The following is a 27,375-nucleotide window of genomic DNA, read 5'->3' on the forward strand; positions in this document are numbered from 1 at the left end:
AGATTGTGGGTAAAGTTCTCACAGTCTGAGTGAGAAACTGTCTTTGCTGCTATTGTTTATTGTGTTATATGAATAAGAAGTCATACTCAAGCTAGATGCCAGAGGCATCTACAGGAATTCAGAGGTGATTGGAGGTTAAAATGTGGAAGAAGAGATTGGTTCTGTCTCGAATGGTAGCATTAGAAAACTTTGCAGTTCATTATGGCTGTTGTCATCAGTAGATTCGTGGTGACTTTTCTAAGTCTTGAAGTCTATAAATCTTGAGAGTAATAAAAGACGGACTTCAGAAAACATACCATGTTATCTCTTACAAGTTGCAGATTCTCAAAGGCCACCATGAGTGGCTTGTCCTACCTGCAGTCATGCCACCAGCTCAATTATTTGGGTGGAGAGGAGTGAGAAGTGACACTGCTGTGGGTTTTTAATCTGTTCATTGAAATGATCAAGGTTGTTTTTTCTTCTCATAAATTTCAGTTAAATACGTGTTTTTGAGCTACTCCCACTGTCTAGTATTAGTGATGCTGCTATAGCAGTAATGACAACTGCTGCTTTTAATCAATTTCAGGTGAGCTGAAATCCTTGGCCCCACTTGACCGAGAGAAAATCCCTGCATACAACCTGATTGCCCGAGCTACGGATGGTGGTGGCAGGTTTTGCCAATCGGAAATCCATCTTATTTTAGAAGATGTGAATGATAACCCACCAGTGTTTTCATCTGATCACTACACCGCGTGTGTCTATGAGAATACTGCCACTAAGGCCTTGCTAACAAGAGTCCAAGCCACTGATCCTGATGTCGGTAAGAGAGTGACACTGCAAACAGTAACTAATGTACAGGAAAACTCTGGGTTGTTGGAACTGCAATGCAGATTAATTTTTCTTTCCTCTTTCCTCATTCTTTCATCTTTCTTCATTTTTTCCTCCTTGTTTCTGGATAATCCCCATTTTTCTGTCTTCTCTTTCGTTACCCTGAAATGCTCATGGCTGAGCTTGGCATGATGGTGTTACAAACAGAAAAAGCATTGCAGCAGCTACAGAAGTGTGTAGTCTTTTATTCTCTTGATCAGTGATAGTTTTTTGGGTAAATTCCAACTTTATTCCTCCAGTGGTCTCACGTCCTTTCCTGAACCATGGTTTTGGATACCCATGCCTCTACATAGGCAAATAATATAGTTAAGTGCTATAGGGACTTATATGTGATTAATCACAATATTACTAGAGTTTTATACTGCTATAACTCCCATTTGTTCCAGCTGGTTACCTTAGCATGAAACTATTGTTGTACATTGTGAATATACACTATAAATGTTCTAGCTGTTTAAACGTATATTCTTTTGAAGTGGAATAGTTTATTATATGAGGACCTTAACCTTGAAATCTAGGCCCAGTTATAAATATTTAAAGATATTTTTCATAGCACAGTGGTAAAACCTGATGAATATCAGATTTTGTTCTCAGCTTATTCACTTCAGCTGGAATAAATAAATCCCATAATTTATTTTTTCTTCCTGTGGTTTTGGAGATGTTTTGTAAAAACTGTGGCTTAAGTAGCTTCACATAAAAAGCAGGCCTTTCACTGAATGATAAAAAATAATTAAATATATTTTTTTAAAGTACAGTACATGCTGGAAGTCCCAATTTTTAGTAAGGTTGATAGTGTAAATATACAGTAATCAGTAAAGGAGCAGAAAGCATTCATTAAAGTATCTATGAAGTGCTGCATTATATGCTTGGCTGAAAAATCACTATTAAAATTTATGACACTGCCCTGCAGTGAAGAGCCAATTACTTGTAGTTAGCTACTGAACAGTCTGAACACCCAGTGTTGTTGGTTTCCATTGTCTTAATTACCATTTCTCTCATAGGTGAGATGACATTCAAGGAGTGGAGAGTCACAAGGGATTAGTGTTGAAAGTTGTCAATAAAAGTTCCTGTTAGCACCAACTTTGCATAATAAGATGGTTAGCTATGGAAAAAAAAAAATAAAAATAAAAAACATGATCTAATTGCTACATCTTCTTCTGAAACACAATAAGTTAAAGAGAGGGATGAGTAAGAAAACGGTACGCCCTTCCTTTAATGACTAGACTTGAAAATCAGACAAGACACTATCATATATATAATAGCGACTCTGGTCTCTAAAATATGATTTTATATTAATTACTGTTCTATTAATACTATTTATTCTATTGATACCAAAATCACTGATTCCCTGTTGCTGCAAAATGATTAAGTTTACATAGTGTAATGTTCCCAACACAGAGTAGAAATATATTATTGATATTCTCCATGGAATACGATATTCCTGTTGGGTCCTGTGGAGAGTTATCCTAAAAACATAAATGAAGCTGGGAATCATCATACAGATCAATTTTTGACATTCAGGAAACATTTTACAATCAATCTTAAAATTTGACAGTTCTTATGCTCTAGGTTGTGGAGAACCAGATACCATAAGGGTAAGAATGTTGATGTAGAATCCATTGAGATAAAACTTGAGATAAGTCAATTTGTGGTCTGCAACTGCCTGCAACTAAATAGCATTTAACATAAAACTGGAAATATTGTCGTCAGACAGTGCTGGGTAATTAAGATAATTTCTAGTAACAGGAAAATAGTGTTGTATCTGCTTTGTGCCTTTGATGTCTCTTAAAGTTCCTGAACTCATAATATTCTGGGAGATTTCAGGACTGGAGCATAAGTTGTTTCATATATTTGTAATTTGGTTACATGCTTAGAAACTGCCTGTACCACCTGGACATACTGAAGAAGAGCTGTGATTTTGCTTTACAGTATTCAGCAGAAAAAAAAAAAATGGGTTTAGCTATTGAGAACTTAACTGTAGTAGCATGCAAGCTGGTTTCCATTTAACCTCTCCATGTATCTAGGTATCTTAAGTTAAATGAATGCTTAGAAGAGAGAGTGGATACACACATCCCTTTGTTAAAATATTGATAACTTTATTATAGAACAATATTTTCTCCTATCTTTTTTTCCATTGGAAAACCGTAATATTTCCACAAGATAATGCTTCCTACTAACTTGCCACCATCAGGTTTTGATATGTGCAAACTAAGAAATGAAGGGCAAATGCTGATTTTACAGTTTGTTAGAGAAGTTCATGGGGAGCAGGTAGATTTTCCACCTCCCACTGTCTTCAAATCAAAGTGCCAAATTACTCCATTCTGTTCAAATTAGGGCACAAGAAGCGCTGGCATGAACACTGAGGTGTAATTATCTGAGCAAGCTCATCAGACAACTACAATATCAGCCTGTTTCAAAGGAATTAGGGTTATGCTAGAGCAGCAACACTGAGGAAACGTACATGGGACTTCGTGGCAAGCACGAAATTAGAAAGCTGATAAACATCAAAATAAATCTGGAGCCCAAATTGCTACCTGAATTGCAGGTCCATAATCATTTTCAGTGCTGCTCATGTTTTATTGCCTGCATACAGTGCTGCAGCCCAAGTTGTGCAGGATTTGTACTGAGTTGTATCACTGAAGCTTTTCTTTCCTTCTTCTGGCCATGTATATTTCTCCTGGGCTATAACTAAAGCAGGTTATGGTGCTTGCAGGCAGCAAAAAGATTGCAGTGCTGTCTGGGAAAACTTTTATGTTTAGGCAATTTTATGAACTGAGCATTCAGTGTGTGTGTGTGTACTCTGTGTGCTTGGAGTAGCGCCTCAGAATGAGATGAACTGCAAACCTACAAGCCTCACAGCACAGAGCTGGGCACATTGTCCAGGACACGTGGGTCCCATGTTGGCTATGTGATGCCCCTCATGGCTGTGTTGATGTAGCACGGGTACATGTGACCTTGGCTCATTTAGGGAAAGAAAAGGAGGCTGAACAAAAAGCAAAAATTACCACGTATTCTGACAAAAACAGGGAAAAGCAGAGATCTGATTTTTTTTTTTTTTTTTTTTTTTTGGTGAAACAAACTCAGTATTTGAAGCTGCAGTACTTAGGTAGGTTGGAGGGAAAAAATGGGTGTTGAAAGCCTAATTCAGGGAGCTTGGATAATACTTGAGGCTACCTTAAGTAAGTTTATACAGACAGGTTATACAGGTCAATTGTGCTTGAGTTTGGCTGTGCTTTTTTTAAAGAGTTGTGTAGAGTGAAATACTCTTTGGACCAAGATTTATGAGACAGATTCTGTAGCCCTCTGATTAGTACCTTTAATGTGGAGAGTTTTAATCAATCAAGCTTTTAATCGGCCTGGTTCTCGGTGTGGGAAACTAATTATTCACCTCTTCATGTAAAGTGAAAGAGCTGTGGCAGAAAGGACTGAGCCCGTCTGGGGAAGCCATTTGACTTTCTTGTTGGGAGACATCTGCTCTCGAACCCTGCCCTCCACCACGAAGTGCAGGGGAGCAGACTGTGTCCCATCATCTGCACGGTGGGCTGCTGGGGAACTGGTGAACTGGGGGAGGGAGTGCCATTTGCTTAATGCTTCTGATGGAAAGCTTTAACTTGGATTTGAAATAAATCTATCACAAAACTGATGCTTTCCCAGCAGTCTTAGGCCTCAATGAATTTTGATGTTTCAATAAAGACTAACTTTGCAAAAAAAATACAATAAAATCCCTTACCATGTACACTTGTAAGGCAGGTGCACAGGAAATAAGAAATGTTTTTGTTCTTTTTTTTTTTTTTTCTTAGGGAAGAATGGTAATGTAGACTCTCCTTTAGATTTCAGTCAGTTCAGTCTGGAGTGTATCTACCCCCAGGAGGGTTGCGCAGTAAAAGTATTATACCTTATTTTCCTTCTTGTACTCTCATTGGGTCAACAAGAAAACTGAAGAATCGATTAAAAGAATAAAAACTAAATACTTGTGAAATAATGGCCAAGGGACATAGCACTCTGGGGTTTATGAAACAAAACGCCTGCAGAAAGTGGCATCAAAGTGTCAGTGAGCACAACCCAAGGTGGTTCAGTGGTGACCATTTCCAGCAACACATGTATGGAAGTAATTAGTCAAGATTTCAGCTGTATCAGCAATGGGCTTTGCTCTTGAAGGAATTAGGGCAAGTGAGCCCGTTGTACACCCAGCTGGGCCACACAGGGAAGAGTTAAGTGCTGCCAGGTGAGATCGCAGAGAAGCAGGCAAGGCGGTCACAACCTGATTAAAGAGCACTTTTCTGTATAATGCGTAATGGCACATGAAAATACTGAAGGCAACATTGATTTTGACATTCGCTGGCAAAGCAAATGTACAACAAACTTCTGCTTCAAATGTGGTTTGTTTATGTTAGGCAGGTCCCTTAAAGCAGGTCTGGAAAATTTTGAGGCATTCAGGATCTGAAAAAGAAGAAAATGAAGATTGAAATGTGCATAAGAAGGATAACACAAATAATAGGATAGAAGAGGTAATAAAACCCAGCTACTAGGTAGATAGCTTTGGCAGTGAAGCCACGGCTAGCTAGATGATGTTGTCTGAGTGTTTATAAAAAAGATGGCAAGGAAGGCTCATTCTCTAAAAAACATATGTGGAGCTTCTTGTATATTTACTCACCTCTTTGCCCCACTGCCTTATAAAATAGTCCAGGGGATAGTATACCAATGCAGGATATGGAAGACCTGAATTATTCGTTCCTCTTTTTGAGGCTATTCAAAACAACATTGCATAAGTAAGGGGTTATGCAGACTCAGGTTACAGTTGAAGTAGAAGGTCTTTTCCACCATCACTGAAGCTGTTTTGAAAAAAAAACACGAGTGAGAATTGCTCTGTAGCATGGTGGGTGACTGGGTTCTGTGCACTGTTCCCCAGGGCTTATTCAATGAAAAGTAATAGCCTATAGCAATGTACCTACTCCTCCTTCCTTTAAGGTGCTCTAAGCATTTGAATTTTGTTGCATAGGGAGAGTGGGAGAGCAAAGCCCCACATCCCCCTCAGCTAAGTTTAAAGAAAAAAAAAAAAAAGTTTTAGCTACTATTGCATTATAAAAGAGCCCCGAACTGTCATCACAGAATCACAGAATAGGTTGGGTTGGAAAGGACCTTAAAGATCATCTATTTCCAACCCCCTGCCATGGACAGGGACACCTTCTACTAGACCAGGTTGCCCAAGGCAGACTGGTTAGTCCTGAGGACATCTACAGGTTCAGAAAGCTGTTCAGGAGAAAACCTAGCTTTCACCTTCTAATAAAGTCAGGAGCACTTTGAGGAATGCAGAGATGCTGCACTTTGGGCCCCGGAAAAATTTCCAAATAAAAAATGATAGTCAGACTCAGTGGAGTTGAGACTTCTCTAGTGTTAGGAGGTAAACAAACAAGGTGTTTGGGGATTATTGTAGAAAACTCAGGTTTCTGCCTAAATAAGCCCTACTTCGTATTCCATATTTTGCTTCCCTTGCCTTGACACTTAGGAGACCCAATCCTGTTAGCAGTCAGACTATGCGACCCTATTGTTGAATCCTTCAAAGGGTCAGATTTTTAAAGCTGCAAATAGGTAGTCAGGGGAACTCAAGCACCCATCTTGCATTACAATAATGTGTATCTGTGTATTGAGATGACTCAGAGTTACTGTGTGTTCAGCAAGCAGAAGTCATCAAAACACTCTTACTTCCTTCTGCAACATCCTAGGAGGCCAGGTAGAAAGGAAAGAAACATGGGTAATATGGCCTAGGTGCTATCCTTATACTTTGTTGTTCCCATGAATTTCTTTTATTTTTGAGATTTCTAAGACATTATTAACAACATGGTGCCAGAGAACTAGATGCATGACAAACAGAAAGAATTGTACCTCCTGGATTACTTTGATTGAATAAGGCCTGTGTTTGAATTGGGCCACTGAAGCATACATATTTATGTCTATGTGTGTGTATATATATGCATAGATGCATACATACATATAAATATATATGCATTCTCCTGCTACAGACCACTATTTCAGCATAGTGCTAAATTGCCCAGTATTGTCAGATGCAGTGTTACTGCAGCCAGCATAACTCTAAATTAGGTGTATCCAAATGGTGTTTACACCTCCAATTACTTCATAGCCTCTCGTCACTTCGAAAACATAATCAAGCTTATGCCTGATAATCATGAAGAAGTGAAGCACTCAGGATCACTGATGGAAACAACTTGTGCATGCCCACACCCTGGGCTACATAAATCCCTGCTAGAAAAGAGAAGGAGAGAAGGAAAGAGCTAGTTAGAAAGACCTTGTCTTCCTGCTGAAGAAGGCAACATCCAACCAAACCAGAAAACTGCTTTTGGAATTAAGGCTGTTGTTTCTCCACAGAAAAGGAACAACATAGTGAGAGCATGTCTCAGTAGCAGTGTTATGGATTGAACTTGGCTAGATTTTCTGCTTAAATTGTAAAAATAACTTGAAAATTATTCTACAGTTCAGCAAGGTACTTTTGTCAAGATTTCTCTCCCTTTTATCTCAAAATGATGGAGAATTATAAAATCTGGTTTAGTATTTGTTTGTTGTTAATGACTTCTAACTACCAGTAACTGGTGTTGTAGTTAACATTTAGTTGATCACAAAATGTGATAGGTGCCACTGTTAACAATCACACCATGAAACAGAAGAAAGACAAAGCACAATAAATAGTCAGGTAAAATGCCTAAACTTAACAGATAAGTTGATAAGCAATAACTATTTTTACAGCTTTCTTTCTGGACACTTTTTCTTTTTTACTTCTTGTTTGTTTATTTTTAATGCTTGCCATTATTTTTCTTTCCCAAGGTTTTCAAAATGTAAGTGAGCAGACAACAAAGTTAAGTCTCACTTTCCACAGATAAACAAGAATGAGTGGGCTAGCTATACTTGGGGAAAAACATTAAATAATGAGTTCAGGTGACAGACGGCAACTAGAGAGGAGTAACACTCTATATAAGGTCTTGAATATGTATAAGTTTCAAATCATGTGTGATGCAGTAAGCAGGTAATGCCCACTGCAAAAATTCACTGTCATATGGGGATTGTGCCTTTTGTATTAATGCTCAGCCTTTTACTGATGTTCATCTGGATCAACCTGTGTTGTAACTCCACCATTTTCAATTGACTTAGACAAGGAGCAATTTGATTTTCTTAATTATAAAGAGAAAGATTTTATTTCCCTGTTTCTATTCAAAGCAGTAATGACATAGAAGATCTTATTATGTGACATTCAGTATATGTTCCTTTGTTTTAGTACAGAAGAAAACTAGAAAAATCCCTGCTGAAGGATGACATTTGAGGTACTAGATGGCTGTTGTACAAGCTCTTCACACCAGAGATTTGGCAAAGGGCAATATTCTATCATATGCTAATACAGGTCTAAATGTAAAATGTGGTAGCTTTTACCTTTATTTTAAAAATATACTGCAATCCTCTTATAGGAATAGTAATTCCTGCAAAGCTTTCCGTGTTCAAATAGCTTATGGTTGTGATTGGCACCTTAGAAATCTGAGAAGTTTAAGTGAGTAAGTGAATAGACAGAACACAGTTTGCAAACATTAATCCCCCAACAGCTGTGGGCAAGCAGTGTGGGAGGATTGCTTTCTTTACCAATCCAGGAACTGTGGTGTTGGAGCAGTTGTGTCCTTTCCACAGAAAAAAGTTTATAATCACAGCAGAGTCTACCATCAACTCCACAGCAGGGCTGCCACTGACACAAACTGGTGGATGCTTCTGTCCAGGCATATGGTAACCCTAAACACTCAAGTACTTTGGATTTCAGTGGAAATAACTCTCTAACTCATCTTTGCCTCCTGCCCATTTATTTTCCTGACTTGAGCCAGGAAGCTGAGGGGAGACAACTACTGATACAACACAACAATTCCTCCAAAGTGCTGTTTCTGCTGCAGGTTTTTATTGAATTCATTGTCCTTCCAAGGAACAAGTGTTAAGCTGCAGCCCCATTAAGCACTGCAGAGATACGTATTTCTCTTTCTGTTCTGCCTCTGCTTTCAGGCTGGAAGCTGCAAAGGAGTGGTACCTGTGAGTGTCCCAGCTCAGGCCCTGTGCACAGATTTTCTCTATCTCAATGCATAAAATTATAAATTCACCTGTAAGAGTCTTTCTTCCAGGTCTTGTGGGAAAAAATAGGACTGTTTTGGTCATCAATCTATTAATGTGGACAGATTGCTATGTGATAACCCACACCCCTGGAAGTTCTGTATTCCTCTCTTGTTTTCCAAGAAAAGAACACTTTCCTTCAAGAAATAACTCTCTCCATTTCTGCCTAAAAATTAATTATCGTAGTGTTAGCAACCAGAACACCATAATCCAAATCTGAACAGGCTTCTTTGCGGGATCAACACTTATCAAAAAGAGTATCAAACAGGGTCTTTATGCCAGAGAAAAACCAAGACAAATCTCAGCCTCTTATGCAGTCACAGGCACGTAGGCACAGAAGATGTGTGTTAAGGTCCCTGCTTAAGAGAAGTGCTTAATTCTATATAGAAGCTGGAAGATACCAAGAGATCCAAGTACATAACTCTAAATAGCTCTAAAGTTGAGATGTGTGTGTGTAAGCTGGCTATTCAGCAGCATGCTCTGAATCAGGCAAAATCCACTTTTCCAGCATCCCTAGGGATCAATTCCAATTAACAGCTCATTAACAGTTCTGGTCAGTTCTGTCCCTGTGGAGGTTAGAGGAGGATTTCTAGCAAAAGGAGATCCTGACAGAAATGCAGACATATCTCCAGCCGTTCAGACCTTCAAAACCTTCCACCCTCCAGAGGGTTTTATTCCTTCTTCAGTTCGGTCACCTTAGTTGACTGTCAGGTGGCAGTGCATTTGAAGCGAAGATATGAGCATGGTCTCCATCGGGCTGTAGGGTGTTCAGGGTCTAGGTGTTCCAACACACACAACAGTCTCCAACTAGCTTGTGTGCTGAGCTCAGTTCTTAGTGTGTAAGACAGAAAGTCTCCTCGTCTGCCTTTCATGCTTTGCTGAAGGAGAGCTTCCCTGCAGTTTTTACATTTGTGATGCTATGGGGAAAAAAAAATCTGGTTCATTACAATATTGGCATTTAAACTTTTCTTAGTTCTAAAGGCATTTGGATGTTTGAAATATCCTCTGGTGTCTCAAGCACTGCATAAAAACTTTATTCCCTTAGGAGGCCAAACAGTAATTCCTAATGCTATCTGAGTAGGGTCTGGGACTTTGTAGTTGCTCTAGCTTTTATGTGAGCATGGTTGAAGAAAAGAGTCTCCCAGCTCCCCCTTGTGTGGATGCCCTACTCCTGCTACGTCAAGCAGAAAACAAATGTGATTTGTGCTGCTTTTGATCAGTCATTTCTACGATGCTTTGCTGCTGGAAAGCAGAATAATACTGTCACAAATTTTAAATTAACAAAATATGCCTAGAAGGGATTGGTAGCTCTTGTTCATCTGAGTAATATCAGGCTTGTAAGGTCTGTTCTCCAGCAAAAAGGGCAGCAAATGCTCAAGTGAGAGATGTTAAAAACAGAGACACTCCGGTTTAGTGGATCTTTGTGTTTTAGTTATAATCTTTTAGCAGAGAACCCAGGACCAAAGCACAGAAACAACCAGCACCAAGGGAGCTTGAGTGAGGTTGCATTTGTGTTCACATTTAATTAGATTTGAAATGGCTATTCCACTGTAGTACAGCAAACAACCAAGTCAGTACCTTCCCCTCAGGCCTTATTACTAGCAACTTTAGCATGGATCTACATATTCAGCAGCCAGGAGGATAACTGTTATGTATTGGGAAATACAGGCAGGCTTTGAAAAACATGGGCTATTGTACAATTCAATTTTTGCTCTTAAACTGGGGGAGCGAGGGACTTCCCTTTCTATAATGTCCATGTTCTTGCAGGAGCTGTTTGATGAAGCTTTTGTCTAAAAGGTATCGTCTTCTGATAATGTTTTGCTTCTCAACACAGGAATCAAGGCAGCACTGGTAGCAAGTACATTCTGTGCCACCTGATGAATTTTTATGTGTTTATTTTTCCCTTAAATACATTTCTATTCCTTCCGGATGTGCGCTGAGGCATTTCCATTTTCAGTATTCTGCCTGTCTTACCTAATTCAGCCGTAAGCTTTTTGGGGCAAGGAACAATCTGGATACTTTCAGGTTTCGTTATGCAGCACTTCTACAAAGTGATCATTTTAAAAAGCATCATGATGAGGGAAGGAACTCAAGTCATCCACAGAGATCTGACATGTGAGAAGAGCATGTCCTGATCTCCCAACCCTTCAGCAATGCTGTACCTTCAGGAACAGCATTACCTCCATGTGCTCCACACCAATTGGAAACAATGAGTGTGATAGCAGATTTTCCTTAGGTTTTCCATTAGGTGGTTAGAGATAAGGTTGTTTTGCTTTTTTAAAAAAATATTTTATATTTCACATTATAATTTTCACATCTGCTTCTCTTTTAGGTGTGAACAGAAAAGTTACCTATTCCCTCGCAGACTCGGCAGATGGTTACTTCTCAGTTGACCGCTCATCAGGAATCATTATTTTGGAGCATCCACTTGACAGAGAGCTTCAGTCGTCCTATAACATTAGTGTAAAGGCCTCAGATCAGAGCATTGTGCTGACCTTGTCCTCGTTTGCTACGGTTACCATTACAGTGCTAGACATTAATGACAATCCCCCCGTCTTTGAAAGAAGAGATTATCTCGTTACTGTACCTGAAGACACTTCACCTGGCACTGAAGTCCTGTCTGTTTTTGCTACAAGCCAGGACATTGGGACTAATGCTGAGATTACCTATCTCATCAGATCTGGGAATGAGAAGGGGAAGTTCAGGATTAACTCAAAAACAGGTTTGTAAACTGGCTCTTACTTGTAATACAACATGAAAGCGTCGGAAAAAATGTGAGTGCTTTGGAGAAACCTCTTGGACCATAAAAAAAGTTCCAAGGACAAAGACTCAGAGCTTGTCAATGTGAAATTAGTTGCATAGTTAGAAACCAATGCTATGTTGGATGTGGATGTAAATTACAGTCCCACTCAGTTGCCCTGACTTGAGTGGAGAATGGCTTTCTCCATTAGTATTTCTGTTGAAGTCAGCATAGTTGTGACAGCCCATTAGCCAAACTCTGCAGTCCTGTCAGTAATGTACACTTGTAATGTTTAACTGCCTATCAGCTGAGTAAAGATCTGGACCACAGCAAGCATCAGACGGTGCTATCAGCACCAAATAGCTGGCAGCCCTACCTTTCCAGGCAGTGACCACACAATTTATACAACTCTGTATAGCTCAACTGACAAGATTAACAGAATGGTTTGGGTTGGAAGGGACTATAAAGTCCACCCAGTTCCAACCCCCTGCCATGGGCAGGGACACCTCCCACCACACCAGGTTGCCCAAAGCCCCATCCAGCCTGGCCTTGAGCACCTCCAGGGATGGGGCATCCACAGCTTCTCTGGGCAATCTGTGCCAGGGCCTCACCACCCTCTGAGTGAAGAATTTCCTCTTTATATCTAATCTAAACCTACCCTCTTTTAGTTTAAAACAATTCCCCCTTGTCCTGCCATTATCTGATTGAACAAAGAGTTGCTCTCCATTTTTTGTTCCTAATTTGTCTTGTCTGACAGTTGACTTCAGCCATTCTGGTTTGGGTTTTTTTTTTGGTTGTACATCACTGAGGTGGTTTTACACTGATGGGCAGTAGAGCACCACTGCACTGCTATCTCAGTCTTCCTCTTCAAAAGAACAGGGGGAGAAAAGATGATGAAAAAAGGCTCATGGCTTGAGATACAGACAGGGAGATCACTCACCAATTATCATAATAGGCAAAAAAAAAACTCAATGTGGGGAGATTAATATAATCTGTTGCCTATTGCTAACAGACTAGAGCAGTGAGAATTAAAAGCAAACTACAAACACCTTCCCCCAGTCCACCCTATCCCACCTCCTCATCCTGAGCAGCACAGGGGAACAGGGAATGGGGGCTGCAGTCAGTCCTTGATGCTTCATCCCCGCCGCTCATTCAGTCACCCTCTGCCCCTGCTCCACATGGGGTGATGTTTCTGTGCTTCCTGTAGTGGATGCCCTTACTCTTATGCCATTCAGGATGACCAGTGCAAATCCACCACCAGAGCTTCTGAGCAGAACAGTCTTGATTTTGAAAACTGAAGGTAACACTTGTTTGAGTGCAGCTGTAATAACCAGTAACCTGGAAAATCTCAAAATGATGCATTGTGTCATTTACATTACTGTGTGCAAAAATCTCTCCCCAGTCTCTGCAGAGGACACTGCCTTACATATAAGGGCCTTAACACAACATAATTGTGTGTTGTCTCCTATCTTCATAATGTTGATTAGTGCTAACAAAATTTAAACATAAATACGCCTAGACAGCAATACTTAACTTCACATTTGACAATGAAGCCAAGGAGATAAATCAATAAAAACCCATAATGAAGCTTAATCACACAGGGAAAAAAAAAAACTATTTATTATTCATTAATGTGTGACAGCTCCATTATTATCGGTTTAGAGGCAGGAGCCGAGTTTCCAGACAGCCGGGTACTGATGTGGCATGCCTGATCAGGGCTTGAAAAATAATGCTTCTCACACCATTTATCAGTGGGGACTCCCTGCTAGCCACTTGGAAGCTTCTCTTCAGGGCTCCTGCTTTCAGCAAGTCATGCTGAAAGGTAGGATTCATTTGGAGAGAGCCCAGACAAGATTAAGAAGAATGATCTGAGGTTTATAAAATGAGGCTTACCAGGAAAAACTAAAAGAATTGAAGTTATTTAAGCTAGGAAAGAGAAGACATGCTGATAGTATTCAAAGTACTTACCTATGTAAAAGTACCCAGAAAGAGCAGGGGAATAAACTGTTCTCTGTGTCCACTCATGAGAACAGAAGTTTTGAATTGGCTTAAATTGCATTTGGATTATTTCAGTTAAATGACAGAAAGAAATTCCTAGCTGTAATGATTATTAAGTACTTGAATACATTTCCTAAGAAGAACAGGAAAGTGATATTGCTGGTGTTTTTTAAGAACATTAGAAATGAGTACCTTCAAAAATGACTAGGTTTAGCTGACCTTTGCTGTGTAGCACTTGGACTAAATGACCTTTAAGCCCTGTACATCCCTTCTCCTGATGAGTCTATACTGAAAAGGATTTGGCTTGCTGAGGTTATGGATTTGCTTTTAAGTCTTTCCTGCCATGCCCAGTATCACCTCCTTCAAGTCATCACTAGTAATCTGTGCGCAACCCGCGCCTCCCTTCTTGATAAAGTTATGCATACATGGAAGACAAGAAGAGAACATGCATAAAAAGCATTTCTGTGCTAGAAGAGGTCTAGGAGAGAGTGAGTCAAGTTACAGATAATCTTAGTTTTGGTTGTGTGGTACAGGAATCCAAAATTTTTAAACCTAGTTTATTGCGGAAGTCCCTGTTTAATCACAGAAATGATAGACAACTCATTTCTCAAAGGGATTCATACCACATTTATTAGTATTTAATTCATGAGAAGTTAATTACGTAGGAGTTCATTTCTGCTGATTTGTCAGTGTTGATTTCCAGAGTCTGCATCCAGTTCTCCCACGGGCTCTGTACATGAGCCCAGGCAAATGGATGGATACGGCACCCACTTCTCTATCTACAGTACTGGCATAATAAAAGTTATTTACATGAGAAACCATTAATTACTTCATGTCTTTGAAGGTCCTTTTGGTAGAGGCAACCCAAGTGCAATTGGCATCATTCTTTAATCAAATGACAGCAGCAGAAAACTGACCAAATATTTTTATTGGACTGGGCAGTGTTAAAGATGGAACAACATGTTTTGTGTTTGTGCAGTGGCGATAAATAGCATGCTGTACTGTTTACTCCAGTCAAATCCCTTAATCCACAACAGTATTTGTTTTTTGCTGTATGTTGACATTCCTTCCCTTGCTTCAAAGGAGCCATTTCCATTTTCGAAGCTTTGGATTATGAATCGTGTAAGGATTTCTACTTAGTAGTGGAAGCGAAAGATGGAGGTACTCCAGCCCTGAGTGCTGTTACGACTGTGAATGTGAATGTGACAGATGTTAATGACAACGCGCCAAAATTCAGCCAGGTGGTCTACAGTGCAGTCATCAGCGAGGACGCCGCTGTCGGTGATTCTGTTATAATGGTGAGTGCCGTGTTTAGGCAGGGTGAGGCCTGTTGCCTGACCTTTAGTAAAATACTGCTGCGCTAATAATGGCAACTACTGCATTTTGAATCACCCAAACAGTTCTCTAACCAATATTCTGCATCTGCTACTGCTTTCCCAATAGCTGCCTGTTTCCCCCCCCCCCTCAAAAAAGAAAAAAAAAAAAAAATAGTACCAAATGTTTCTTTTTTTCCCCTATATGATGTCAAAGAGCAATGGTATGTTTAAGGTGTTGTAATTCAGGAGCCAGCTTAAAACAAGTGTGTTTTACTGGAAGACAGAATTCAACTTCTCAGTGAAATATATTGTATTTATGTTATATGTCATTTGTTATATAGCTCATTGAGATTAAAACCTTTTATATGTTTTTATGCTAGAATTTTGAAAAGGTCCAAGGAGAGTCTTCTGTGACAAGCTGATTGGCTTGATGCCGTAGTGGTGTGCAGTTCAGATGTGACTGGTCTGACAGAGTATGGAGTCCTGCTTCTTGGGTCGTTGAACAGTTAATGGAGCATACAGAAGGTTTAATATTTGTTTTGCTAATTTTCACTTTTCTCTCAAAAAAGTTGATAGCGGAAGATCTGGACAGTCCTTCCAATGGCCAGATTCATTTTTCCATAGTGAGTGGTGATCGAGACAATGAATTTTCGGTTGATCCTGGCTTGGGACTCGTGAAAGTTAAAAAGAAATTGGATAGAGAAAGGGTAAGACACGTGGGATTTCTTAACTTACAATGACTTACAGATGTGTATTGATTTCAACTCTGCTGCTAGCCAGTTGTGAAGAAGCTGCTTTTCATTCTGCAGCAATCAGCTTAAGATGCTCCAGCAGGTCTTTCGAATGTTCTTCCACTTCTTCCCACCCCAGCCCTATCCCCAATTGTATTTGCAAGCCAACTGCCCTGGAATTTCTCCCATCCTGCACCTACACAACCGCAGAAGCCAGGTTGGGGAAAAAAGCCACCCTGGATTTTTCCTGTAGTGCCACTGGCAGCTGTTGCTGTGTTAATGAGCTGCCTCCTCTCTCCTGCACGTGCATGCAGCAGGGTATGCAATGGACTGATTACAGCGAGCTGCAGATTGTGGCACCAAGCACCGAGCTGAGACCTCAGCCATTAATTAGCGCTCTGCAAAACATCTCACCGGGGAGGTAATGTTATGGAGTAGCCAGGCTGCACCAAAAGTGAAAGAGTGCTTCATTAAACGGCGTCTGCAGCTTTGTTTGCTCACTGGATTATTCATTCAGGGTGATTTATCACCATTTTGCCATAGCTAGCAATTAGCAGCTTTTAGGAAAATAAAATAAATAAATAAATAAATACAGTTGCCTGTGCTACTAGCAGGGCAAGAGAATACTACATGACTTCAGAAGTCTTGCAACACATGAAGAAATGCACGCCTCCTTCCCCCTAGCCATGCGGCTGAGGAAGCTGATTGCTATCCCCAGAATATGGGCTCAGCTGGAACAGCTCTCTGCTGGAAGCAGAGCTACTGCTTGAAACAGAGGCAAATATCTTTTCTGTGTTATCACAAAGGCAGGATTAAATTGCCAGTGGCTGGTGGCAGAATGACTATACTGCAGACTGGTGAGGACAAGGAAGTAATAATGGCTGTGCTTGTTGAATATTTGCTATTAGGTAGTTTTCTTATATGGCACAGGCTTAATTTCTTAGCATGACTGTGTTTGGTTTCTGCATTTGGCATAGCTACGAGATATATGCATATGTGTCTGCATTCAGACACACACTTTCACCCTCACCAATCTGTGCGTGTTTAAGGCCAACTCTCAGATCTGCATTCTTCTAAGTTTCTCTCAGTTAAAGTGAGCTGTAATATTGTCTTTTCCTTTGCTTCCTTGGCACGTTTCCTAGACACAAGTGTCTCTGACCTCGTCAGGGGAAATGATACATGATGCCCCATCTGCTGTAGATCCCCAAAGGCAGTGCTGACTCCCAGGTTTTAGCAGTTTAAGGAAACTCATTTCCAGAGCTCTAATCATGTACAAACCATGTCTGTTGCCATTTGCCTTTCTGGGATATATGGATATGAAAACAAACTCTCACAAAATTAGGGAAAGATCCCACAAAGGTGTCAATCCTGACTAGCAGTAAAAATTAAAGCTTGAAAGGTAAAAAAGTTATTAATGCTCTGCCTCCATTTCTTGACCTTCCATAGTTATGGGTTTTTCCTCCTGACTCTGTCACTACACACTCAGCAAATTGCACCCTTTCTTCTCCTTATAAACTACCTAAAAATGTTCCCTTTTTACTTATTTTGGTCCCACAGCCCAGAAGATCCTCCTTGTTTCATACATTTAGCCTGTCCTCTTCCCTCCTACCCAAACGGCTTTGACCTTTGTGTCCTTTTGGATTTCCCCCACCCTAAAAAATACCTTTAACTTTTCTTTGTTGCCCTCTGCGGGACCGTGTTTTTCCCCTTCCCAGCCCCACTCCAAGAGGCTGGAGCAGGTGTTTTATCTGGTACACAGGTCATCCTTTGTTCTGCACCCCTCTAAAGGTTTCACGGGCAGATGTGTCGGCAGCTCTCCCTGGGGAGCATGGAGCACTACATGAAGATGGTCGTAAGACAGGAGGCCGACATAAGGATGTAGTTCATAAAATCAAACTGTCATCCATAAACTGTGCACAGATCTCTTCCAAATCGCCATATATGCTCAAACCTCATGCACGTGCACATCCCTATGTAGAGGACCCATGGGTGATGCAGCTGGTGGGATGCACTGAACAGCCCACGCTATGCTGACTTGTTTCTGGCTGTTGCAAGCAAGCAGGCTCAAAAATTCCCTTATCTTCTACTGAATGGTGGATAAGAGCCTGTTGCTACAGAGGATGTGTTGTCCCTGGTGATTCCAAATGTTTTTCAGTGTGTGCAAGCCAACTGTCTGTGAACTTTTGTTGGGTCTCCATCACCGTGTCAGAAACACTGTGTCAAATTGAGGCTTCCTCTAATAAGTAACATATATTATCCTGGAAACCACCCATAAGTTAAATAGAATCAGGTCACATATCCCAGCTGACATCTAGGCTGAGTTTGGATATTATCCGTCCTTTGTCTGTCCCTTTGTTTCAGGAATGCATCATCTAGTAAAGATATTTTAATACAGTGAAGCTGTGTTAGGTTTATTGATAGCCTTATAAAATAGTGTTTGGGACACAATCTGGCAATAAACAGTCTAATGTTATACAAAGGGCAGGGAAGGTAATGAGGCCAGACATCTTTCCTTAGAATATGGTAGGTGGTGCAGTGGATGTAAAGAACATGAGTTAAAATTTAGGATCGCTTTCATGATGATTTAATATTTTCACCTTTTTGCAGATATCTGGTTATTCGTTAGTTATTCAGGCAAGAGACAGTGGCACCCCTCCTTTGTCTTCCTCTGTGACGGTCAACGTGGATATTTCTGATGTGAACGATAACAGCCCGGTATTTACTCCAGCTAACTATACAGCTGTAATTCAAGTAAGTTCATCCTGCACATCAAAACCTTCTCTGACTTTTAAAATGCAAAAGCATTTGGTTTCAGTTAAGCAGCTTTTGATGATTTATCTGCCAAAGATGTATCAAATGATCTTATTTAAAGGAAAGTATAAACACGTCTTTCTTGACTCTTTGGTAAGTTTCTGTTTGCCGAGACTCCTTAACCTCAGCATCTGTCGCACATTTTACTGTTCATCCCTGTTGCACCAGGGTATGTACTCTGGCCTTCAAAATTCTGAGCTGGGATGAGTTTGCACTTCTCTACGCCTCGCTCAGGATGTAAGATTTAGTGGTTAGTTGGTCCTGATCAGACGGGGTATGATCGATCACTCCCCAGCAATGCAGTGGGTGCCTCCATCTCTGATGCTAGTCCATGGGGTGCAGCAGTGCCAAATAAATGCCAAAGTGAAATGACACCTTGGCCAAAGAGCATTTACTTGCATATTCTTGATAGTGAAATGTGGTATTTTATCATTTTAATCCTTTTCTTTATATGCTGTGTATACGCATAAAGGAAAATAAACCAGTGGGCACAAGCATTTTGCAGCTGGTAGTGACGGACAAAGACTCTTTCCACAATGGCCCCCCTTTTACCTTCACCATCCTCACTGGCAATGAAGAGGAGGAGTTTACGCTGGACCCTCATGGCGTCTTGAGATCTGCAGTCATCTTCAAGCACATGGTTGCAACCGAATATGTGCTCTGTGTGCAGGTATGCCCTGATTTTCTGTGTCTGCACAGAAGGAAAGACAGCCTTCATAATGGCAGGTCGTGTGTACGTTGCCTGTAAGGGTTGGTTTTAATTGACTTTTTTCTGTAAGTAAATACCATGCATTCCAGTTTATGTGTACACAATATAGTATATTTCCTTTGATGTCCTTAAACCCAATTTTGTATAAATATAAATAGGTAGCCAGCCACCTTTCCAATTTTCTCTGCATGAAATGGATTTTCTGAGCAGCAGCTGTTATGATTTAAGATTTTCATCCTTTTTTTTTTCTGTAGCTAAGAGAGGAAAATAAGCTAAAAAGCATTATATACATATAAATATACCACAGAACGAGTGACAGCAAAATATTGTTCTAGGAAGGAAAATCACTTCTGCTTTTAAGTCGTAAATTTAATCACAAATTTTTGGAAGCCTACCAAGAATTCATGAAATCACATTTCGAAGGTCAGCTTAGCTTTTAAAGAATGTAAAAAGAAGACATATAACAGTCAAGCTCAAACGTAGCTCTAGAGTCATTGTTGAGGAACTTTGTAACCACGGTAATTTTGTTTACCGAAAACTATAAATCCAAGAGTAATTGGACCATGTTTTTCAGGTTTGCCAGAGAAAATGTAATAGGGTTCAGTAAATATGCAGGTCTAGGGAATGAACTGCACCTTTTCATTGAAATGGGACACGGTCATATCATCTAAGTCTGAAAATGCAGTTTTCCTCAGCTTGCTATACTGGAGTTAATTTCTCTAAACAGTGCATAACTGCTCCTTTATGAGTACTTTTAATACTGTTTGTAGCAGTAACAAGCTCATCTAGGTACAATTCAAAAAATTTAAGCTCTGTTGCTAATTAGCAGTTCATATGAAAGTAATGTTTTACAGGTTTGCAATTTAATATTCTTGCAACCCATTTTTTGAGCCTTGTAGAAAATATATATGTGTGTGTGTGTGTGTGTGTGTGTATATATATATCTTTTATTCTTACCATGTCCTCATCCTAAAATATCCTCCTTTCAGGACAATTCACTAGCCAAAGTTCCAGTATAGCCAAAATTGGGCATGTAAATTACATTTAAGCAGCATCCTCAGTTATATAGATCCAAGTATGTCATATAAATGAAATATTAGCCAGACCACAATCACTGAGATGCACCAAAATATTCAGAAAACCACGCAGCTGGATTGTGAAGGCCCAATTCCTCCCAGTGTTATTTTCTTTAGGGATTTCTGCAGTGAAATCATATTTTATAGTTTTCTGTTGTGTATAGAATATAGAAATCTTTTTTTCCATTTATATGTGCCAGATTGCTGCTTCTCCCTTTCCACCATCAGATTCCTCCTCTGTGTTATGTTTATTAAAAAGTAATGTTAAAACTGAAAATGGAATGGGAAATAATTTCTGCATGTATGCGTGTCTGTATGTGTATATGCACATCTACATAAAATCTTTTCTAAAATTCTCCATCCAGCATGGTTAGGAAGCATGATTTTTAGTGTCTCCAAATTACTAATCCTGTCCTGGTAATGTCCATATTAGTACTGCCATCCTCCCTGTTTTTTTTTCTTTGTAAGTCTTCGTCTCCATGTCCAAATACGAGGTTATTTCAATATGTGCTACGTCTGTGCCCAGTGATGTTTCAGCCGTCTGTTCTTCTCTGAAGCAAATGAATGTGTGGAGTGGTTTATCTTAATACTGGCTTCAGTGAAGCATTTTTCTTAGTGCAGAAAAGGACACTGATTCAAGCTTGCACACCTTTCTGTCAAGATGGCCTTGGGTTTTTTGTCATATTTGCTCTTTTATTCCCTATAAAAAAGTGCAAATGATGCTATCATATGTGCTCTGGGTCATGGAGTCGTCTGTCCAAGTGTAGTGCTTCTCTCATATTTTATTGTTAGGAGCAGCACAAGCACCCTATTTCACTTTTGGAGGATGATAAATTTTATTTATTTCAAGCATGGTTTTTGATTGCTTCAGGGAAAGTCACACAGAGCGCTTGAGAAAAACTCTGAACTCCCTTGTATCCACATAAGCTAAGCAAGGTCTGAAACACTGTGGTGCACACCAAGGAGCACAGAAACTGCTGCTGGTATTTCACTGGGATGCAATGTCGTTTCCAGAGTAGAAGTGAGTCCAAACTCCATTTGCTGCAGAATATACCATTTTCAAATAGCTGTGTTGTGAAGGGGGCAAGTGATAGCTGTGGGATCCTGGGAACATTTCAGTTTGAGTAATGAGACATAGTGCTGACACATTTCTCTCTGCAATCCACTTAGATAAGATATCTCTGCTTCCCTAAAGAGTTTGTAAGTTCCACTGCTAGAAATGGCTGAGACGCTTCTTTACATATGTATTTTGCAAATGTGTTTGGGAAGTTCTTTTGAGAGGTCTTCAGAATTACTGATGCTGTGAAAATACATATAGCAAAAAGTTACGGTTGACAGCTGCATTGTATGTGTGTCATATTTTGTTGGCTTATTTTTATTTGTTTTAATTATATTAGGCAAAGGACTCTGGGAAGCCTCAGCAGGTTTCCCACACCTACGTTCAGGTGAGGGTTATTGAAGAGAGCATTCACAAGCCGACGGCCATTCCACTGGAGATTTTCATTGTCACCATAGAAGATGATTTTCCAGGTGGAGTCATTGGGAAAATTCACGCCACAGATCAGGACGTGTATGATGTCCTCACTTACACACTGAAATCAGAGCAGAAAAGTTTGTTCAAGGTTAACAGCCATGATGGGAAGATCATTGCCCTTGGAGGGCTCGATAATGGCAAGTATGTCCTGAATGTCTCTGTCAGTGATGGCCGGTTCCAGGTACCCATTGACGTTGTGGTCCACGTCGAGCAGTTGCTGCAAGAAATGCTGCAGAACACCGTCACCATTCGTTTTGAGAATGTTTCCCCGGAAGACTTTGTGGGCCTTCACATGCATGGGTTCCGGCGTACCTTGCGAAACGCAGTGCTCTCCCAAAAGCAAGACAGCCTACACATCATCAGTATTCAGCCGGTGGCAGGCAACAATCAGCTTGACATGCTGTTTGCAGTTCAGATGCACAACGGTGGTTTCTATAAGCCTGCCTATTTGATTCAGAAGCTTACCAATGCAAGGAGACACTTGGAAAATGTGATTCGTATTTCTGCTATCTTGGAGAAGAATTGCTCTGGACTGGATTGTCAGGAACAACACTGTGAGCAAAGTCTATCTATTGATTCACATTCCCTGATGACCTATAGCACAGCACGAATTAGTTTTGTGTGCCCCCGCTTTTACAGGAATGTGCGCTGCATGTGCAATGGTGAGTACCGCTCCCTCGTCCCCTCCCATCTTTACACATTATGCGATAGGATTGTTTTTATTCCTCTGATGCAGATTAGAAGGGGCATTTCAATTCAGCCCGTTAAAGCACGACTGGCTGATGTATTGTGGGAATTGATTTCTCAGGCTCAGGAAGAATTGTTCGTGTTTACTGATGTAAATGGAAGTTGATGAACTTTGGCCTCTTATGACAAAGACTGCTTTCCTGGAGGCTCCATAATCAGAGCCATCAACAAACTTCCAGGGGAGGGGAAGGAAGGGGAGAGGAAGGATAAGAGAGGGAGTGATGTGGTTTCCCACTCAGTCTCCAACAACACCAGAATAAAGCTGTTGTGTAGTCATAGTAGAATAGCCTGCTCTGCACCAGGAATGCCCAAGGAAAAGGACCCAAGCAACACAGGTGGAAATACCTTTTCCAGTTCATTTTTGCAGAGTGGAGCAGAAACCAATGAAATAATTTACTGAGTAACTGCGAGCAAGCACCATTTCTGACCTTTAATGCTACAGTAGGTGTCAGGGTGGTGTGGTTTTTTTCTTTTTTTTTTTCTGTGTTTCAGACTGTTCCACATTTTGGCAGCGATTTTGCATGGGTATATATGACAAATAGACTCGAGAGCCAATCTTCCTTATGATTCTGTACTTGGAGTACAACACCTCAGGCAGTTATAATAATAGTTCTGTTTCTTTTGTTTGCCAAGCTATTTGCTCCTCATTCCACTTCATTTAAGAGCAGAGAAAAAAGCTGCTGTAAAATCAATACATCTAAGTCTCCCTCATCTTAAGCACACATGCAGACACACACACACACACAATTGTACAAGAATTCAGTAGCTGTGTCTCTCAATAGCCAACCTTTGTCTCTGCAGCAGTCAGCAGGACTTCATGTCACACCATCGACTTCAGTGGGAATGAAAATAGGCCTTAATGCATAAAACTTAACCAGAAATCATTGTGTCCTGCAGCACATGAATAGTAATGCCTTAGGAGTTCATCTCTATAAAAATATCAGAATTCTCTATCTGCAGTGTTTTCTGTAGTCAAGAGCAGACTGTTTGGTCAATTTTTAAGTAATAGCGTTAGAGGTTCTGAACAGATACATTTATTATAACAATACTTGGCTTTTTGTTACACATGAAAGGCTCTGAAATAAAAAGGGATTTTCACAGGTTTGAAAGGGACAATGCTGCAATATCCTCCAGCTGAGTCCTGGAGCCAATGCAGGAGCATTGTCTGCAAAACACTTTTATATTCCCTAAGTCATAGCTTTGTCTCATTTATGTACCAAGAAATCACAAATCCTCATCTCCATAGGGATGGTGATAGCCCTCACTGTGTCAGAAATTGTTTTTCTGGCAGCCAAGATTTTCACTGTGTATAATTTCATTTCATTACTTATTAAAGTCAGTAATGATGTATATTCCCTTCAGAAACTAATAGTGAGTGGATGTGCCTTATAATCTATTAGTTTAGCTCCAAAAAAGGGCTTTACAATACAGAACAGTTCTGATCCAGCAGCTCTCCCCTTTTTCTTCTCTGCTCAGCAAGTTTGCACTGGAAACATAAAAAATCAGCTAGGACAGCGATTTCTAATTTTTTCTGTCATGTACCAATCAATCCTCAAAAAGTTCAGGGAGTTTAGGGATAGGACAAGGGGGAATGGTTTTAAACTAAAAGAGGGTAGGTTTAGATTAGATATAAAGAGGAAATTCTTCACTCAGAGGGTGGCGAGACCCTGGCACAGATTGCCCAGAGAAGCTGTGGATGCCCCATCCCTGGAGGTGCTCAAGGCCAGGCTGGATGGGGCTTTGGGCAACCTGGGCTGGTGGGAGGTGTCCCTGCCCATGGCAGGGGGTTGGAACTGGGTGGACTTTAAAGTCCCTTCCAACCCAAACCATTGTGTTAATCTAAGTATTGCAGGCTGCCTAAATTACTGTCTGTGGTCCATAGCCTCTGGACCATCTATCATGGCTATGAAGACTGCTGTTGAGAACAGTTGGTGCAGATATTTCCTTGTCCAGCTGGGAAGCTGGATGGGTCCCAGATCTCCCATTCAAGCTGCTAGGTGCAGATTTCCCATGTTGATCTAGAAGCCTTAGCATGGGCTTGTGCATCTCAAGTCCACCATCCAGACTGTAACAAAAATTCATTCATCCAAAGCCGCTGATTTAAATATATAGGTCATCAGATAGATGATCTATAGGTGCCTGTTACTTGTGCAGAAATAAGATACCTTGTTAGGAAGTAAAAAAGCTCATGCTTTGCCCTTCTGCGCATTACTTAATGTGTCATCCTCTTCTAATGTTTTTAATTAAAGGAGCCACAAGAAATGTCTTGCTGTTTAGGTAAATACACAGATACATCACTTTGTTTAGTCCCTTAGGAGTTTAACAGGCTTCTGAGGATATATTAATTAGAAAACTTGAGTATGGCACTACTTTCATGAATACTAAGGTCTAGGCTCAGTAAGACTTAGAAAAATCCAAATACTTCCTTTGATCAGAAAAATCCAAATATTTCCTTTGATCCTTTGTACATGGACATAAATGCAGCAAACCAGAAAAAAAGAGCACAGAATAGCAGAATAAATCTATCATACCTCCTTTTACAAGGCAGCATTATCAAGATACTATCAATATAATAAAAGCATTATACTTCCTTTGTTACTAGGATAGTTTAATGACCCAGTCCAGTAAATATTAATAGCTTGAAATATGACAAGCCCATTAAAATATCGCATATGTTTTCAGTGGTCTGATTCAATTATGACCCAGAAAGCTTGAGTTTGAGCTAATTCACTCGTTCTTGAAATATGTATCATACTTGGAGTGTTTTTCCCACTGGCAGATGTCACAGATATGCACAATTTATGCATGCCAGCTGTGCATAACTTACCTAGATTACCTTTGTGAGCAAACGGAGTTATCTAACATAAAAATGCAGGGAGACTGTAAAGCAGGCAGTGTGTGAACTTCTAAGGATCAGCAGCTCAGTTCTGGAAGGATAAGTTCGAAAGTTCAGCTATATCAATCAAAGCCTTTAAAATCAATGAAATTGAATGACCTTTTTTTTTTTTTTCCAATAACAGACTGTCTCCTTAGATTTCTGGCTCTTCTGCTTGTGTTTATGTGAAAAATATAGTAACAAACTGGGGTTTGTTTCAGTGGGGCTACAAGGCCTATGCAATTGCCAATCTCCCATCACGTGATGTAAGGCATGCAAACATCTGTCAGTGCTTGTGGGAAATAAAGATAGGAAGACCAGAATAAGTATATATAATAAATAGTTCTCATGACATTCTCATTTTTCAGAAGCAGAAATCTATTTCACTTTTTCTGTGTTTTTTGTTTTGTTTTGTTCATGTTTTTTTCATGTGGCATAGTAATTCTTTTGTGTTAAGACAAAGATGCAGGAAAGAAGCAGGTTTTGTTGGGTCTACTTTGCTATAGTGGATGGCTCTGTGTTATAACCTTACAAAAGTGAGGTTCCATTAATACAGGAGAAGGCTTGATTGAAATTATCTTGACAAATGTGGGTATATATCTACATGTGAGCTGGTCACTCCAGGCCTCATTTCCAGACAGTGGAAAGAATGAGGTATTTTTAATGATGTGATACATCTCTCCCTGGATGTCTAAAATCAGTCGGATGAATCATGCCCTAAAGTTAGATGAGATGAATTCCATTTCAAGTGTTTAATATGGTTCTGGCTTAATAGTTTGAAAGAATTTTTCTAATAGACCCAGAAGTGTTCAGCGAAAGTACAGACACTCACATCTATGTTATTTAATCAAGTGAATAGCAGTCTTGGACCACTCGTGAAACCAGGCAATTCAGACTTTATGAAGCCACTTCTAGCATGTCATGAATGTTCTCACAAAAGGAAATCATAGACTGTGATGCATTATAAGATCTGCTATTTATCTAGGAACTGATCTTAAATGGTGGTCTGTTCCTCAGTTCCTCAGAGCACACATCACTTCATAGAGTCCTGAATGTTTTGCAGTACTGGGCATAAGGAACCCAAATTCTTGTCTGTACAACTCCAGTCCTAATACCAGAATCCTGAACAACCTCTGCTCTTTCCAGTTCCAGGAAGCTCACACATACTAGTGCCTCTTGACTTGTCCTGTCAAGACAGCCAGGAAGAATAAAGGAAAAGGTGTCTTGTCTATGCTTGGGAACAAAGAACTGCAGATAAATTTGATAGATTGCATTAAATTGGTTACAGTCCTTTTAACATTGCGCTTGTGTAAGGGGAGATGTTTCTCCCTGAGAATATTCTCTACTTTAAGACCTATGCTGAGAATGCAGGATCTCATATGAAACCCAGGAGAGCTGAAGCATGAAGTGGGGACCTGACTGTAGAATCAGGGAGAGTGGAGATTTTTGTCTGTCACCTAGGTCTTAAGGGAAGCTGTTACCAAACAGTGGATGGAGTAGGCCAAACTGCCATTCTTCTAAAACTGGAAGAGAAACTGATTCATTGGGACATACTGTGTGGTAGGACATACTTAGGACATACCGTGAGTGTGTTCTGGGGGCTCTCAAGCTAACTGAAACCCATGGTTGGCCTATGCAGAACCAAGTTTGTGGTATATGCATTTATATGCGTACTGTAATCATTGCCTACAATTCCTGGTCACTGTGCTCCAAAACTAAAACCAAATTAAAGCTAAACAAGCATAGTCTTCTTCAACAGAAGCTAACCGTGTCAACCCAAGTATCATGGGTTGACTGTCTTCCCGCTTGTGGTAGTATCACAC

The 27,375-nt window shown here is 40.2% G+C and overlaps 1 protein-coding gene across 12 annotated transcripts in view; it reads left to right on the plus strand.

Moving 5' to 3' along the window:
- Window positions 1-27,375, plus strand: part of FAT3 (FAT atypical cadherin 3) — a 419,137-nt gene that overhangs the window by 349,267 nt on the left and 42,495 nt on the right. For all 12 annotated transcript variants that reach the window (XM_068669037.1, XM_068669045.1, XM_068669068.1 and 9 more), the window contains 7 exons: window positions 566-799; window positions 11,348-11,737; window positions 14,837-15,051; window positions 15,639-15,776; window positions 18,408-18,551; window positions 19,084-19,281; window positions 21,794-22,592. In XM_068669037.1, the coding sequence (XP_068525138.1) occupies window positions 566-799; window positions 11,348-11,737; window positions 14,837-15,051; window positions 15,639-15,776; window positions 18,408-18,551; window positions 19,084-19,281; window positions 21,794-22,592 (2,118 nt within the window). The remainder of the gene's footprint in view (window positions 1-565; window positions 800-11,347; window positions 11,738-14,836; window positions 15,052-15,638; window positions 15,777-18,407; window positions 18,552-19,083; window positions 19,282-21,793; window positions 22,593-27,375) is intronic.

This window comes from Anas acuta, chromosome 1, assembly GCF_963932015.1.
Source record: "Anas acuta chromosome 1, bAnaAcu1.1, whole genome shotgun sequence".
Classification (NCBI taxonomy): domain Eukaryota; kingdom Metazoa; phylum Chordata; class Aves; order Anseriformes; family Anatidae; genus Anas; species Anas acuta.